This window comes from Entelurus aequoreus, linkage group LG27 (assembly GCF_033978785.1).
Source record: "Entelurus aequoreus isolate RoL-2023_Sb linkage group LG27, RoL_Eaeq_v1.1, whole genome shotgun sequence".
Lineage (NCBI taxonomy): Eukaryota > Metazoa > Chordata > Actinopteri > Syngnathiformes > Syngnathidae > Entelurus > Entelurus aequoreus.
In genome coordinates, this window is record NC_084757.1 from 19,243,317 (window position 1) to 19,259,546 (window position 16,230).

Here is a 16,230-nt window from a genome sequence, read left to right on the forward strand (position 1 = left end):
TGTAATATGCTCCTTATTGTAATTTAATTGTAATTGTAAATCTAATTGTAATTTTCAAACATGTTCAAAATAAACCAAATCCTTACCATCACAACTAAAATGTTAAAAAAAAAAAAGAAAGTAAATAATAAATATTGTTATATACACAACATTTAGGTGTAAAGTAGGCCGGATCATGTAGGGGAAAAATGGCTCTTTTTTTTCTGCTGTACTTCTTGTACACCTCTCCACAGCGACCTCAGTCAAAGCCTCAGACTCTGTTGAGTCGAGTGGGGAAAAAAACTCCACCCACCCACTCACAGATCGACTTCTAGGTCCCTCAGAGCTGCAGACAAGATGAGAAGAAGATGATGCAAATGTCGCTGAAGGAGTTGGCGCTGGTGTTACTCAGTGGTAAGCTATATAATATACTACAATTGTGTTAAATAGGAACTAGACAGTACTGATCTAGTAATTTAATCAAGGGGACAAAATTAAACAGTAAAAAGTTGGTTAAGTAATTTATCCATGACATTAAATGTAGTTTTTAGAGACAAGTTCCTGCTTTATGTTTTTTAGCCAATCTTGCAAAATTTTATATGCATGTGCTTGTCAGGCCTTAAATTGTGTGCTAAATGTGATACATTTCTAGTCAACCTGACTTTAGGATTTAATGACAGCACCACTGTGTGTTGTACTTCTCAGGGCAACATTGTAGGGGAGAGGCGGTTCAAGGGTAGAAGAGTCTCCATTCTCGATTTAACAGATGAATTCATAGCTCGAGATTTTTCACTGTTGGTTAAAAATGGTCATAGTTGTTTATGTACTATATGTTCCATTTACGGTTCTGTGGTTATAGTCACACTTTTCATTTGCGGTCGACAGTGAAATCAAATTAAAAACATCTTTGCAGTTAGTCCTTTGATGCTCACTGAGCTAAAGTCTCGCCAGATTTGATTCAATAAGGAAGAATTGAACTCTGAGTTTTGTTTGACTTTTCAGGCACAATTTTCTAGATTTAGGTTTACCGTATTTTTCGGAGTATAAGTCGCACCGGAGTATAAGTCGCACCGGCCGAAAATGCATAATAAAGAAGGAAAAAAACATATATAAGTCGCACTGGAGTATAAGTCGCATTTTTTGAGGGAAATTTATTTGATAAAACCCAACACCAAGAATAGACATTTGAAAGGCAATTTAAAATAGATAAAGAATAGTGAACAACAGGCTGAATAAGTGTATGCTGGGTTTTATCAAATAATAAGTAATCAAATGTTTTTAATTGAACAAATTAAATAAATAAAAATCACTATTACCGGGTTCAAATCTGGTGGTGAAACTACATACCTGGTTGTGTGCAAAGTTTTTAGAAATGAGCTGTTCATAGGACTGCAGATTCTAGGTACAAAGTAAGCATTTGGTCTACAGTATTTAATTATTTGGCCACATGATGTTTTTTCACAACTATAATTAAGACTAACCTGTTTATTTCCATTACCGTATTTTTCGGAGTATAAGTCGCACCGGAGTATAAGTCGCACCGGCCGAAAATGCATAATAAAGAAGGAAAAAAACATATATAAGTCGCACTGGAGTATAGGTCGCATTTTTTGGGGAAATTTATTTCATAAAACCCAAGCCATTTTGTAGGCGGTTTTATTTACGTGCCTCCACTTTGATTGCATATTCTCCCTGCCAGCCATGTTGTAGTTTTTAGCACTTTCATAGCAAGTCTACTGACAGATATAAGTTCTAGTTATACGCTACTTTATATAAGAAATGGCAACAGCTTTTTAAATATTTGTATAGCGCCTGTCTGCCCCACAACAAGAGGATAGAGAAATTATTGACCCCCGCATCAGACTACAATTGTGGATGCGCTTCGGGTAAATATCTACCGTATATGGAGATATCCATTGACGTCACACCTGAGAAAAACTTCACCAATTGGGCAAATTCCAAACAGCTTATTTGGAGGACGTTTTTTGAATGTGTCCGCCATGCCTCCATGGTTTGATGGAAAACTTTCAAGACTTATGCAGAGACCAAATACAAAAAAACAGGTCCCAATAGGTAAGAAAAGTTGGTGTTGAATAATAGATCCTCTTTAAATCTCCCGGGCTTGTTGTTTGACACACCCAAAAGCGTCTACTGCTGAATAAAATTCAAACCACCCCCGTACGCCAATAACTTGATGTTCTGTTAGTACCGTATTTTTCGGATTATAAGTCGCTCAGTAGTATAAGTCGCACCTGCCGAAAATGCATAATAAAGAAGGAAAAAAACATATATAAGTCGCACTGGAGTATAAGTTGCATTTTTTGGGGAAATGTATTTGATAAAACCCAACACCAAGAATAGACATTTGAAAGGCAATTTAAAATAAATAAAGAATAGTGAACAGGCTGAATAAGTGTACGTTATATGAGGCATAAATAACCAACTGAGAACGTGCCTGGTATGTTAACGTAACATATTAAGGTAAGAGTCATTCAAATAACTATAACATATAGAACATGCTATACGTTTACCAAACAATCTGTCACTCCTAATCGCTAAATCCCATGAAATCTTATACGTCTAGTCTCTTACGTGAATGAGCTAAATAATATTATTTGATATTTTACGGTAATGTGTTAATAATTTCACACATAAGTCGTTCCTGAGTATAAGTCGCACCCCGACCAAACTTTGAAAAAAACTGCGACTTATAGTCCGAAAAATACGGTAATTGCATATCTTTCAATACTACTCATGTATTTGTTTTAACTTTCTTCAAATATGTCGGTTAAAAAGGTAATATTTTTTAATTGTGGTAAAATCACAGGACAAAAAAATGTGAGTATCCTCGATTAGAAATTTGGAGTTTTATGAAAATCAGCTGGATATTTATAATGACAAGAGTAAGTTTGTACAGTTAACATTTATCATTAAAAATGGTTAGAAATATGCAAATATTTTTTTACCTAATACTTTTGGTTGTTAAAGGCCTACTGAAATGACATTTTCTTATTTAAACGAGGATAGCAGGTCAATTCCATGTGTCATACTTGATCATTTCGCGATATTGCCATATTTTTGCTGAAAGGATTTAGTAGAGAACATCAACGATAAAGTTCGCAACTTTTGGTCGCTGATAAAAAAAAAGCCTTGCCTGTACCGGAAGTAGCGTGACGTCACAGGTTGAAAGGCTCCTCACATTTCCCAATTGTTTACACCAGCAGCGAGAGCGATTCGGACCGAGAAAGCGACGATTACCCCATTAATTTGAGCGAGGATGAAAGATTTGTGGATGAGGAAAGTGAGAGTGAAGGATTAGAGCGCAGTGCAGGACGCCAGGGTGTATCTTTTTTCGCTCTGACTGTAACTTAGGTACAAGGGCTCATTGGATTCCACACTTTCTCCATTTTCTATTGTGGATCACCGATTTGTATTTTAAACCACCTCGGATACTATATCCTCTTGAAAATGAGAGTCGAGAACGCGAAATGGACATTCACAGTGACTTTTATCTCCACGACAATACATCGGTGAAGCACTTTAGCTTCGGAGCTAACGTGATAGCATCGTGCTTAACTGCGGATAGAAACAGAAGAAACATGCCCCTGACTGGAAGGATAGACAGAAGATCAACAATACTATTATTACTTCTACTATCAGGAGACACCGAACCAAACCCTGGACCAGTAACCCCACGGTTAATGCTGTCCAGCCTGGCGAAGCCTAGCAATGCTGTTGCTAACGACGCCATTGAAGCTAACTTAGCTACGGGACCTCGACAGAGTTATGCTAAAAACATTATCTCTCCACCTACGCCAGCCCTCATCTGCTCATCACGATCCGTGCTCACCTGCGTTCCAGCGATCGACGGCGCGACGAAGGACTTCACCCGATCATCGGTGCGGTCGGCGGCTAGCCACTAGCGTCGGATAGCGCGTCTGCTATCCAACTCAAAGTCCTCCTGGTTGTGTTGCTGTAGCCAGCCGCTAATACACCGATCCCACCTACAGCTTTCTTCTTTGCTGTCTTCATTGTCCATTAAACAAATTGCAAAAGATTCACCAACACAGATGTCCAGAATACAGTGGAATTATGTGGTGAAAACAGACGACTTAAGCTGGCCACCGTGCTATTCCAAAATGTCTGCTTCAACCCGTGACGTCACGCGCAAACGTCATCATACCAAGACGTTTTCAGCCGGATATTTCCCGGGAAATTTAAAATTGCACTTTATAAGTTAACCCGGCCGTATTGGCATGTGTTGCAATGTTAAGATTTCATTATTGATATATAAACTATCAGACTGCGTGGTCGGTAGTAGTGGGTTTCAGTAGGCCTTTAATGCTGCCCCAAGAAGTTTTTTTTTAACTATTATTAGAACTGTTAAAAAAGAGCTACAAATTAAAACATGACCCTAACATATTTCTTTTTTTCCCCTCCTCAGCAGTTTGTGTTGCAACCGCGATGCCGTGTACCGCTGTTTTAAACGAAACACAGACAAGAGTGGTTGTTCCTGCGGGTTCCGATCTGATTTTGTGCTACCGACTGGAGAGTGGGCCTCCAAAAAGAGTCAGGCTCGCATGGCATTTTAATTCAACTGAATCGTCATTTCATGGCTCTGAGAAAATCTATGAATCATATGTTTCTAATATGTCAAACAACAAGGACAACGACACATTTCAGAGGCAACTTATACGCAACATTACATACAAGAACAGTGGATGGTACTTTTGCAGCATTACAACGGACATTCCCACACTGGAGAGTGATTACTGCAAAGCAACACAAGTGTTTGTTCGTAAGTATTTTTTGCATCACATGAAGAGAATTGACTTTGATATTTGCTGGTGTTTAAAGTCGAAACCCCAAAGTCAAACACAACAAAAGTGGTGATATTTGGATTTCTGGAAATATATGCCTTAAAAGTCAAACAAAACGTAAACGTTCAATCCATTGCTATCCAGCTTAGCTGAGTAAGCACCTAAAGTTCAGCTATTCAACTAAATTGTTCAAGGGGAGGACACATTTTCAAAAAGGCTTTACTGTACCAGACACATTTAAGTCAAGGAGTAATTGTCGTGTCTACTAACATAGACCAAGGTCAAAGATTACCATGAATTGATTTACGTGGACCCCGACTTAAACAAGTTGAAAAACTTATTCGGGTGTTACCATTTAGTGGTCAATTGTACGGAATATGTACTGTACTGTGCAATCTACTAATAAAAGTTTCAATCAATCAATCAAAGATGGCCTATAAAGCGCTTCATCTACACAATAAAAAATGTTGGGTTAAAAAATAACCCAATTTTAACCCAACTGCTGGTTCAAAAAAGGACGAGCCCCTTATTTATAATAATAAATGATAAATGGGTTATACTTGTATAGCGCTTTTCTACCTTCAAGGTACTCAAAGCGCTTTGACACTATTTCCACATTCACCCATTCACACACACATTCACTCTCTGATGGCGGGAGCTGCCATGCAAGGCGCTAACCAGCACCCATCAGGAGCAAGGGTGAAGTGTCTTGCCCAAGGACACAACGGACGTGACTAGGATGGTAGAAGGTGGGGATTGAACCCCAGTAACCAGCAACCCTCCAGTTGCTGGAACGGCCACTCTACCAAGTTCGCCACGCCGTCCCCAACTCAACATTTTGTGTACATTTTTTCAACCCAACTTTTGCATTGAATTATTCAACCCAAAAGTTGAGTTATGCTAACTCAATGTTGGTTGATTCATAACCCAACTATTGGGTTGAATTTATTTAACACACAAGCTGAGTTATGCTCACTACAATGTTGGGTTATTCCAAACCCAACTATTGGGTTGCGCAATTTAGCGCTCCTTTACCCAATAGTTGGTTAAAAATGATATATTTTACTGCTGGTTTGTCCTACTCCATCCCAACTACTGATCAAAATTATTTTTATTACATTACAATATACTCCAAAGCAAGATATGAGAGTGACATTTTTTTTTTACAAGAATTGCCGTGTATGGTCATAGTAGTTGTATACAGCATGCTCAAATATTTTCATGTACATAAGATGTGTGGTTGTAAATAATGTTAATTGGATTAATCCTTAATGAAATTCCCTTCAAGAAAAAAGTAACTTTTTAATGATAAAAAAAAAGCCTTTTACCCAAAAATGCGTTACTCATTGAAAAACAACCCAAAAATGGTTTATCATTTTGAAAACCCAGAAATTCAGTTAAAATTAAAGCTGCAAGCAGCGATGGACGGGACCGACTTTGAGGGCTCATAAAATCCAAACCGGAGCAGTAATTAAAACTCTTTCATCAACTTTTAATCACAAGGGTTCAATCTCTCTCCTGTGCTAATTTGAAGCCGACACGACAAACACGCTCAGAGGAGTTCATATGTTTGAAAAAAGGTGACTGTTTTTACACAACTTTTGTTTTGAAGGGGGAATTGCAAACTTCCTGTTGATTTAGGTCTAAGTGAGACCTACATAGAGGTTTTTGTTTCATGTCTCTACGACATTCCTACTGGGAGTTACAGGCAGTTTTGTCTGTGTTTTCTTCCTAGGGGGCGCTAGAGCGCAATTTTGAGTTTTGAGGTTTAGTTTTTCGATTAGACAGCAATTTTCGCCAGTCCTGATGTGTGTGTCCAATTTGGTGAGTTTTGAAGCATGTTAAGGGGGCCAAATTACAGCTCAAAGAGGCGGCGGTATGATAATAAAACGTTAGAAATACAATAGGGTCCTCTGTCCCAAAGGGACTCGTTCCCTAATAATACCCTTATAACCTCAAAAATGGATTGCTCTTCATAAAAGTAACTCCAAAATTTAACCCAACACTCGCAACTCATAAATTGGGTTATCAAAATAACCCAACATTTTTTAGTGTGTTATAATTAAACAATGTTGTTGGGGGACATTAGTTTTTAAAATTATGTGGGATGTTTTAAATTGTAAGTGTATACAGAATATACCTCATAGATAGAATAGAAAAAAAGAGTAGTTGCTACTCATGTCAGTTGATAGATAGATGGATAGGTAGATAGTACTTGGTTGATTCCTTCAGGAGAGTTCCCTCAGGAAAATTAAAATTCCAGCAGCAGTGTACAGAATTGAGATCGAATTTAAAAAGTAAAAAGGAAATACTGGGGGTATAAATGGAAATAAAATAGTGGTCTGAGATGTGGTAAAAAGGGATTACATTAGTGGTTTTTCTACCTTCAAAACACTTCCTTGTGGTCTACATAACATGTAATGGTGGTTCTTTGGTCAAAATGTTGCATAGATGATGTTTTACAGGCCATCTCAAGCCGCTTTCTGACAGTCGCTTCAGAATGCACTGTTTTGTGGGCGGTCTTATTTACGTGCCAAAGTCCTCCTCCAGGCCAAGCCCCTGTGACTGTGTCTCCACCTTCTCAGCCATTTTGTAGTTTTTAGTGCTTCCATATCAAGTCTAGAGCAGTGTTGTAACGATACCAATATTTTGGTACCGGTACCGGTACTACAATTATTTCGATACTTTTCGGTACTTTTCTAAATAAAGGGGACCACAAAAAAATTCCATTGTTGGCTTTATTTTAACAAAAAAATATTAGGGTACATTAAACATATGTTTATTATTGCAGTTAAGTCCTTAAACAAAATAGTGAACATACAAGACAACTTGTCTTTTAGTAGTAAGTAAACAAACAAAGACTCCTAATTAGTCTGTTGACATATGCAGTAACATATTGTGTCATTTTCCATTCTATTATTTTGTCAACATTATTATGGACAAGTGGTAGAAAATGAATTATTAATCTACTTGTTCATTTACTGTTAATATCTGCTTACTTTCTCTTTTAACATAGGTATTCTATTTACACTTCTGTTAAAATGTAATAATCACTTATTCTTCTATTGTTTGATACTTTACATTAGTTTTGGATGATACCACACATTTAGGTATCAATCAAGTAGTTACAGGATCATACATTGGTCATATTCAAAGTCCCCATGTGTCTAGGGACATTTTTCCTGAGTTTATAAACATAATATAAAAATGTTTAAATCGAAAGAAGATGTTGTGATGCTAAAAGAATATCGACGTAATCATAGTAGTATCGACTAGATACATGCTTGTACTTGGTATCATTACAGTGGATGTTAGGTGTAAATCCACCAATGGCGTTTGTTTACATTGTGACGCCGGTGAGCTACGGTGTGTAGTGAAGCATGTTTAGCTATTCCTCGTCCTGCAGGGATGATACTTGTAAGAAACTTACTTCATTTGTCTCATATGGAAACGGGGTTTGTACGAACGTTTGTACTTTGGCCAAGAATAGAACGTGCACATTCTGAAAACGTACAAATCACAAATAATCCTCTGGACAAAACACTTCAAGTTTGTTGAAAATTCTGACGAAATTGGTGTAGCTTCAAAAACACAATGAGCTTAGACTTTGTCTCAGTGTATCTACATAGCCAGGATTAAACTTTAAATCAGTGTTTCAGGGATTGAACAAAAAAGCAAATGTAAACTCTTCGATGTATAAAACACCTCCTTTGTCATGTCCACGTATCAATCCAGTGCTAACTCAACAAACCGTAAGAAAAGGAGGTAAAAACTAATCAAAAGGGTTAAGTTAACTTTTCTCGTGTTTGACAGAGACATTTTGGGGGAGCGAGGGTGCCAAATGACGATGTGTTCGAAGCAGAAGACATAAGGTTTTAAGTAGGGATGTCCGATAATGGCTTTTTGCCGATATCCGATATTGTACAACTCTTTAATTACCGATACCGATATCAACCGATACCGATATATACAGTCGTGGAATTAACACAATATTATGCCTAATTTGGACAACCAGGTATGGTGAACATAAGGTACTTTTAAAAAAAATTTATAAAATAAAATAAGATAAATAAATTAAAAACATTTTCTTGAATAAAAAAGAAAGTAAAACAATATAAAAACAGTTACATAGAAACTAGTAATTAATGAAAATGAGTAAAATGAACTGTCAAAGGTTAGTACTATTAGTGGACCAGCAGCACGCACAATCATGTGTGCTTACGGACTGTATCCCTTGCAGACTGTATTGATATATATTGATATTTAATGTAGGAACCAGAATATTAATAACAGAATGAAACAACCCTTTTGTGTGAATGAGTGTGAATGAGTGTAAATGGGGGAGGGAGGTTTTTTGGGTTGGTGCACTAATTGTAAGTGTATCTTGTGTTTTTTATGTTGATTTAATAAAATAAATAAACAAAAAAACAAAACAAACAAAAAAAATGATACCGATAATAAAAAAAACGATACCGATAATTTCCGATATGACATTTTAACGCATTTATTGGCCGATAATATCGGCAGGCCGATATTATCGGACATCTCTAGTTTTAAGTTTAATGTGGGTCGAGGAGGAGGAGGCTCTACTGTGCACCTCCTGCTTGGCCTCGGTATAAACCGTTTGCTTGCCTAAAAGAATTGCTATTGTGACATCCAGTGGACGCATTTAGAACAGTTTCTTACGTTAAAAAAAAAAGCAGCTAATTTTCATACTTGGCAAACTCATCATGCGGGCCGGATAAAACCAGGCTGCACGTTTGACTCCCCTGGTCTGGATCGTCAGTTGGACAGAATCTTAATTTGTGTCGATATTATCCTAACACACCACACACACACATACCAATCGAGATTTTGTTTGTATCGTTATGTGATGAGTCTGTTAGAGATTTAAAAAAATATCCTTACATTTGGAACATCTTTATGTGAGTACCATCCTTTACCACATGTTGCAAACGAGTTCAGTGTGAGATTTAAGATTAGTTAATACTCTCCTTGACGACCTCCATGTGTTCTTTGGCTACATAACCAGACACTAGAACTACAAATATAACTTACTAGACTATAGTTAAATGTGGGGTAGCTCAGTAGGGTAAATCCTACAAAACAACTAATAGCTTTACAAAAACCTTTTTGTTTATCTATTTATTTACAGACAGACATAGTTTTCTATTTCATTATTGTTTCTTTTGTTGATATCAGAGTCCGTTCTGCAAAATGTCATCCCTAGAAGCACACATCTTATGGACAGGGACCCACAGTTAAAATATAATATACAGTACAATATAATAGATTTCAAAATCTACCCACCAAATACCCATTTACAATTTCATTTATAGATAAAAAAGGAATCTCTAAATCCACCAAATCAGTCTCAATATCCTACTATTCAAATTTGATTAAAAGTTTGCATCTTGAGGATCTGCGATAATCTCATCATCAGTGTTAGGTTAGTTACTGAAAACCAGTAACTAGTTACAGTTACTAGTTACTTTATTTCAAAAGTAACTCAGTTACTAACTTAGTTACTTGCACCAAAAAGTAATGCGTTTCTGTAAAAAGTAACTATTTAGTTACTTCTTTTTTTCTTCTTTTTTTTTTAGCCTTCATTTCAGTACTGTTATTGCACTGGAGAATAATACAATCTGTTGATCAACTTGACATGCATTTGCATCACTGAACTCTGCTAAGCCATGTGGTCTACATACAACACACAAGACAAAGCTATGTTTCAAAGGGCCAATTTCCTTCAGGCCAGAACAAATTGACACAACTATTTTAAATAGCTGCAACATAACATACATAAGTAACAAACAGCATAATAACAACATAGTTGTAAACCTGGCTTCACCCAAGGAAGGCACACATGACATACACAAAGCCTAACGAGGCATTTTTTTCTCTCAAGGAATTGTGAAATAAAATCACGTCTTCAGGAGATCAACACTGTACTGAAGCCCAGAACATTCTACGCATTTCCCCAGTTTTAGTTTAGAGATAAGGAAAGATTGGCCTGGCCTACTAGCATCCCTCTTTATGTTTGTGAACTTTATAGTCTATACATTTAGAGTGATGTGATAATCAAACACTCTGGAAGTCTAGAATGAAAGAGTATATATGAGAATTGACAGAGTGTGTGTACCTTCAGTGCTGAATGATGAGCAGAGGTAGAGTTTGGAGAGTTTTCTTTAGCTCGCTTTCCATTTTTACGAACTCACGGTCCAGGTACGTGGAAAATGTTTTCCGTGCCATTTGCTGTTTGACTCCAGTATCATGCTAATTAGCTGCCTGAAATCGGGTGACTCCACTGTAGAAATAGCCTGCATGTCTTCTAGCACAAACGCTGCAATGGCTCTATCAATGTTGTCCTGGCTAGCAGTGCTTACGTTAAAATCCTTAGGTGGAGGTGGAGGTGGAGGTGGAGGTGAAGAGGCATCAGAGTCTGTGTCTCTCTTTACTAGCTTCGTCGAAGCATGTTGCTTTTGTAGCTGTTTCAGTAGATTTGAATTGCTGTTTTGGGCAGTAGATAGGAACTTTGATCCAAGACACAACTTACATTTAACTAAAATGTTCTTTTCTTTGTGCTCGACAAAAGAAAAGTAGTGAGAATATCTCCATATTAAGAAACTCAACTTCAGCTCCGCCATGATGTCTTGTTAGTAAACACAGACACGTCCCCCCACCCCCCCCTCACACAGTGCGCCAATAAAACAAACTCAGATCTTCTCAGTTTCTAGCCGATACTACATAAAAAATAACGTAAAATAACGCAGTAACGCATCATGTAGTAACGGTAACTGAGTTACTGAATATAAAAAATAACGCGTTAGACTACTAGTTACCGGCAAAAACAACGGCGTTACAGTAATGCGTTACAGTAATGCGTTACTTTGTAACGCGTTAGTCCCAACACTGCTCATCATACATACAGATGTCAAGACCCAAATTATGCAACTAATGTGAATTCCTCAAACATAAGGGGTGTGTTAAAAGTACTAAGCATAACCTTCTTGTCAGGATTCATCAAATGATGAGTAGCTTTGCTGTATTTTAGTTTAAAATACAGTGGTTACGCTCTCTTTACATTGACAGCTAAGAATGTCAATATGTTATGTGTCACCTCAACTATACAAGTAAAAACGTTTTTAAAAAATTCAACCTAAAAGGCCAACAGTTGTGCTCGACTTTGGAAGTTACACTTGTTTTTGTGCGCAAAGCAACTTGCATGAGTGTTTTTTTCTTTTAGAAGGTGTTTCTGTGCCTTCCACAGTTGGGGCCTCGCGGGACACCTGGTGGCTTTGGGTCTTGGTTGGAGTGTTAGGACTCGTCGTACTTGTTCTGGTAGTCCTGTGTGTGCTTCTCACCTGGCAACGTAAACACAGAGGTAGACCTTTTTTAATTACTGCACTGTTTAATGACTTTTTTTCTTATTTCTTATATATTTTTTTCTTATTTTTTATTTAGTTACACCTTATGTTCTCTTTTTTTCCCATTTAATTATTAATGACATCCAGCATCAGACATTCCTATCCATTACATCATATTTAATTACATCATATATCTATTGTCTAACCAAAATGTCAAAATATTTTTTTGTTTATATCCCAACGATGCCACCCTAGCAACAAAGTAATAATAAGTTTTACAGATAGATCAATTAAAAAATATATAATAATAATAATAATAATCAGAAATAAAATAAAACAATATAAACAGATAGTAAATAATAATTTAAAAAATATATAAATAGACATGTAGGGAGTAATCTTTTTTTTAAACAGTACAATCACTAATTTGAGAAACTAAAATCAGGCTTATGGGGCGTGACATAATTGACCCCGTTTTCCCAGTTTGAAGTACATTTCTCCAATTTATAGTTAATAAAAGCATTTTATAAATGTCCATTGTGATTTCCATCCATTGCTTCAAAGTTGGGCTCTCCTGTGATATCAATTTCCTAGTAATGATCTTTTTACAAGCCACTAGTAGGATATTCATAAATGTTTATCTTTTTTCCAGAGTTATACCTTATTTTCATCAACTATTTAGCGGGTTACCTGGGTGAAAATCTGCCTCCTAATACTGAAGCACATGGCACCCATTTCAACCTAGGATTTCATAACCAGTGTGTGACAGACACAGGCCAAGGCTGAGTGGTTGTTGTGGTTGAACTGGTGTTAAGCTGAAGTTATATAGGACACACGTTGGCTCGCAAGTGTTATCCTGTGTGGTCTTTATCGTCTACCATAGAGCAGAGAGAACAAGCTATATTTTGTGTTTGCTTCCTTTAGCAACACAGACTCACTGCAGCAACCACAGGGCTCAGTTCTCATAAAGTCACAGCATATAGTAACAGTTGTACACCACTGCAAACTTCAACCGTTTCAATTACGACCACTCAGACTTGATGGACTTGAATAGAGCCATAAAAAAACACAAAAAAAATAGCAGTACAAATATATACATATATATATATATATATATATATATATATATATATATATATATATATATATATATATATATATATATATATATATATATATATATATATATATATATATATATATATATATATATATATATATATATATATCAAAAAATTATTTTCAAAATAAGTTTTTTTTTAAATTTAAACAATAACAAATCAGTTGGGTTTTCTGGCTCTTCGAGTTTCTTTGTGTAGATTTCCATTTGTTTTCTCCATAAACACACTTTTCCCCCCAATTGATTGGTAAAGTACATTGTTCCGTTCACTTTAATATAATTGATTCTCAAGCAGAAATATGAAAATAAATCTTTATTTTTTTAATTATATTTTTATAATATTATATTTTATATTTAATGCTTTAATCAAAATGTAATATATTTTTCCCATGTTTGTTTATATATATATATATATATATATATATATATATATATATATATATATATATATATATATATATATATATATATATATATATATATATATATATATATATATATATATATATATATATATATATATAGTACAGGCCAAAAGTTCGGACACACCTCATTCAATGCGTTATTTTCATGACTATTTACATTGTAGATTGTCAGTGAAGGCATCAAAACTATGAATGAACACATGTGGAGTTATGTACTTAACAAAAAAAGGTGAAATAACTGAAAACATGTTTTATATTCTAGTTTCTTCAAAATAGCCACCCTTTGCTCTGATTACTTTTTTGCACACTCTTGGCATTCTCTCCATGAGCTTCAAGAGGTATTCACCTGAAAGGGTTTTCTCTTATGAGCTTCAAGCACACCTGTGAAGTGAAAACCATTTCAGGTGACTACCTCTTGAAGCTCATAAAGAGAATGCCAAGAGTGTGCAAAGCAGTAATCAGAGCAAAGGTTGGTTATTTGTTCAGTTATTTCACCTTTTTTGTTAAGTACATAACTCCACATGTGTTCATTCATAGTTTTGATGCCTTCAGTGACAATCTACAATATAAATAGTCAAGAAAATAAAGATAACGATATATATATATATATATATAAAACGTATCAGAATAAAAATAATACTATTTGCTAATGTTAGAAATTATTATTTTTACTTTATTATTGCCTTTTTAATTTTCTGTAGAACACTTTGAATTGCCTTGTGTTCAAATTGTGCTCTATAAATAAAATGCCTTGCCTTGCCATTGCCATTAACGTTTCACGATAAGTCCTACTTAGTTCTTGACTGTTTTTTTTCATGTTCTTCTAGAACGGAGCTCTCCAATATACATGAACACACATCCTCGCCCACGCCAACCCACAACCGCTCAGCTGAAGGTGCCTCAAAGCTCCAAGAATCTGCGCACCCCGAGTCCTGCTAGGGGCAGCAACAGCAAACAAAGCCCCAAATAGGAGCAAAGATCCTACAAATGATCAAATATTAGTATTAAGATGGCTGTGTGCTGGGATACAATATATGATATATTTAATACAGAGTAGTGATTGATTCTATTGTGAAATCAAGCAATGTATAAATACACTTCATCATGTAATCCTTTCCATCTTTTGGAGTATTATTATTCTCTATCAGAGCAGCCAATAAAAAGTGCCATTTGCTAAGTCTGCAATGATGGGAAAAATTAAGACAATTCTTTTTACAAAAAGGTGTGAGCACAACAAAACATTGTTTTCATGCAAAACGATGAAAATGGTTGATTCACCAAATGCATCACCATGCAGAAATATATAACTGTATGTTGAAACCAAGAAGAAAAACTGCCTCTTTGGTTCGAGCAAAGGTCTTTAATGTCGATTTTAATATACTAAACTGTAAAAAAATGTCTGCAGAGCTATAAACTATTTTACATTTGCCTCATTGCTCTCATCTAAAAAGCAGAAAAAAATAAAGAATAACTAAATTGGCAGTGGATAACAATTCCATTGCAATAAGAAGCTCTTGTGGCAAATTGTTGTCAATGGCAAATATTTAATGCAAATTATTTTTGTAGGTCTCAGGCAGATATATGATATTGTAAAAATAAAGTCAATGAAAATGGGTCAACAAACTTGATAGAAAAAAAATATTATATTTAATTCAATAATTAAATTTTGTTGTAATTTAGAATGTTGATGAGTTAGACATGGAATTTAGAGTTGTTGTACAAGGAGTCAGTTTAATAAAGAACATTCCAATACCTATAAAATCCTTGGTCACACAAAATATACTATTCTTGAAAAACAAATCCTTGTCTGACAAAACTTTAGAAAGATGTGGGTTTTTGTCTTAGGGGATGCACCAACATATATATGAAGAATACGCTATTAAAATAAAACTTTCCAGCCACAATTAAAGAAGAATATACACTTAAAAATGGACTAAAGTATAAATACAGACAATTAGGACAAATACTTTACATATTCAATACTTCCAAAAGTTAATGAAATACAATTTAAGATCCTTAAATTAAATTTTCTGAAGCAAGAATGTAACCTTATGGTTGACTTTTGTGGCTACTTTTTGTAATGTTAACATTGAATATGTGGATTTTTTATATTTGGAATGTGATACACTTTATTCATTTTGGCAGGAGATGAGCTGCTGGCTTCATTGACTGATGTCGGGGCATATTTGTAAAAGACAGCAACTTGAAAATGATTAAATCATGTAGATTATTTAAGGGAAAACATTATTCTTTATGTCAGACTAATGAGTTCAACATGGAACATTTCAAAAGCTAAAAACATTCCAAATATATAAATATATAAATATATAAATATATATATATATATATATATATATATATATATATATATATATATATATATATATATATATATATATATATATATATATATATATATATATATATATATATATATATATATTTTTTTTTTAAAATTTATTTTATAAACCTTTATTTATAAACTGCAACATTTACAAACAATCGAAAAATATTATTAT

At 35.0% G+C, this 16,230-nt stretch overlaps 1 protein-coding gene across 3 annotated transcripts; it reads left to right on the forward strand.

Moving 5' to 3' along the window:
- Positions 1 to 295: 295 nt before the first annotated feature.
- On the forward strand, positions 296 to 14,896 carry LOC133644646 (uncharacterized). Of its 3 annotated transcripts, none has more exons than XM_062039317.1 (4): positions 296 to 393; positions 4,424 to 4,777; positions 12,046 to 12,183; positions 14,539 to 14,896. In XM_062039317.1, the coding sequence occupies exons 1-4, from the start codon at positions 348 to 350 to the stop codon at positions 14,679 to 14,681; spliced, it is 681 nt and encodes a 226-aa protein (XP_061895301.1). In that variant the 5' UTR covers positions 296 to 347; the 3' UTR covers positions 14,682 to 14,896. The 3 variants fall into 3 exon arrangements, with proteins under 3 accessions (XP_061895301.1, XP_061895302.1, XP_061895303.1); XM_062039318.1 differs by having other exon boundaries at positions 12,070 to 12,183; XM_062039319.1 differs by lacking the exon at positions 4,424 to 4,777.
- Positions 14,897 to 16,230: the final 1,334 nt, after the last annotated feature.

Bases quoted from the DNA above. Each gene is read 5' to 3' on its own strand.
- LOC133644646 (XM_062039317.1), top strand. From the start codon at position 348: ATGATGCAAATGTCGCTGAAGGAGTTGGCGCTGGTGTTACTCAGTG. The intron at 4,778-12,045 runs GTAAGTATTTTT...TTTTTCTTTTAG, and splicing joins AGCAACACAAGTGTTTGTTC to AAGGTGTTTCTGTGCCTTCC. The intron at 12,184-14,538 runs GTAGACCTTTTT...ATGTTCTTCTAG, and splicing joins CTGGCAACGTAAACACAGAG to AACGGAGCTCTCCAATATAC.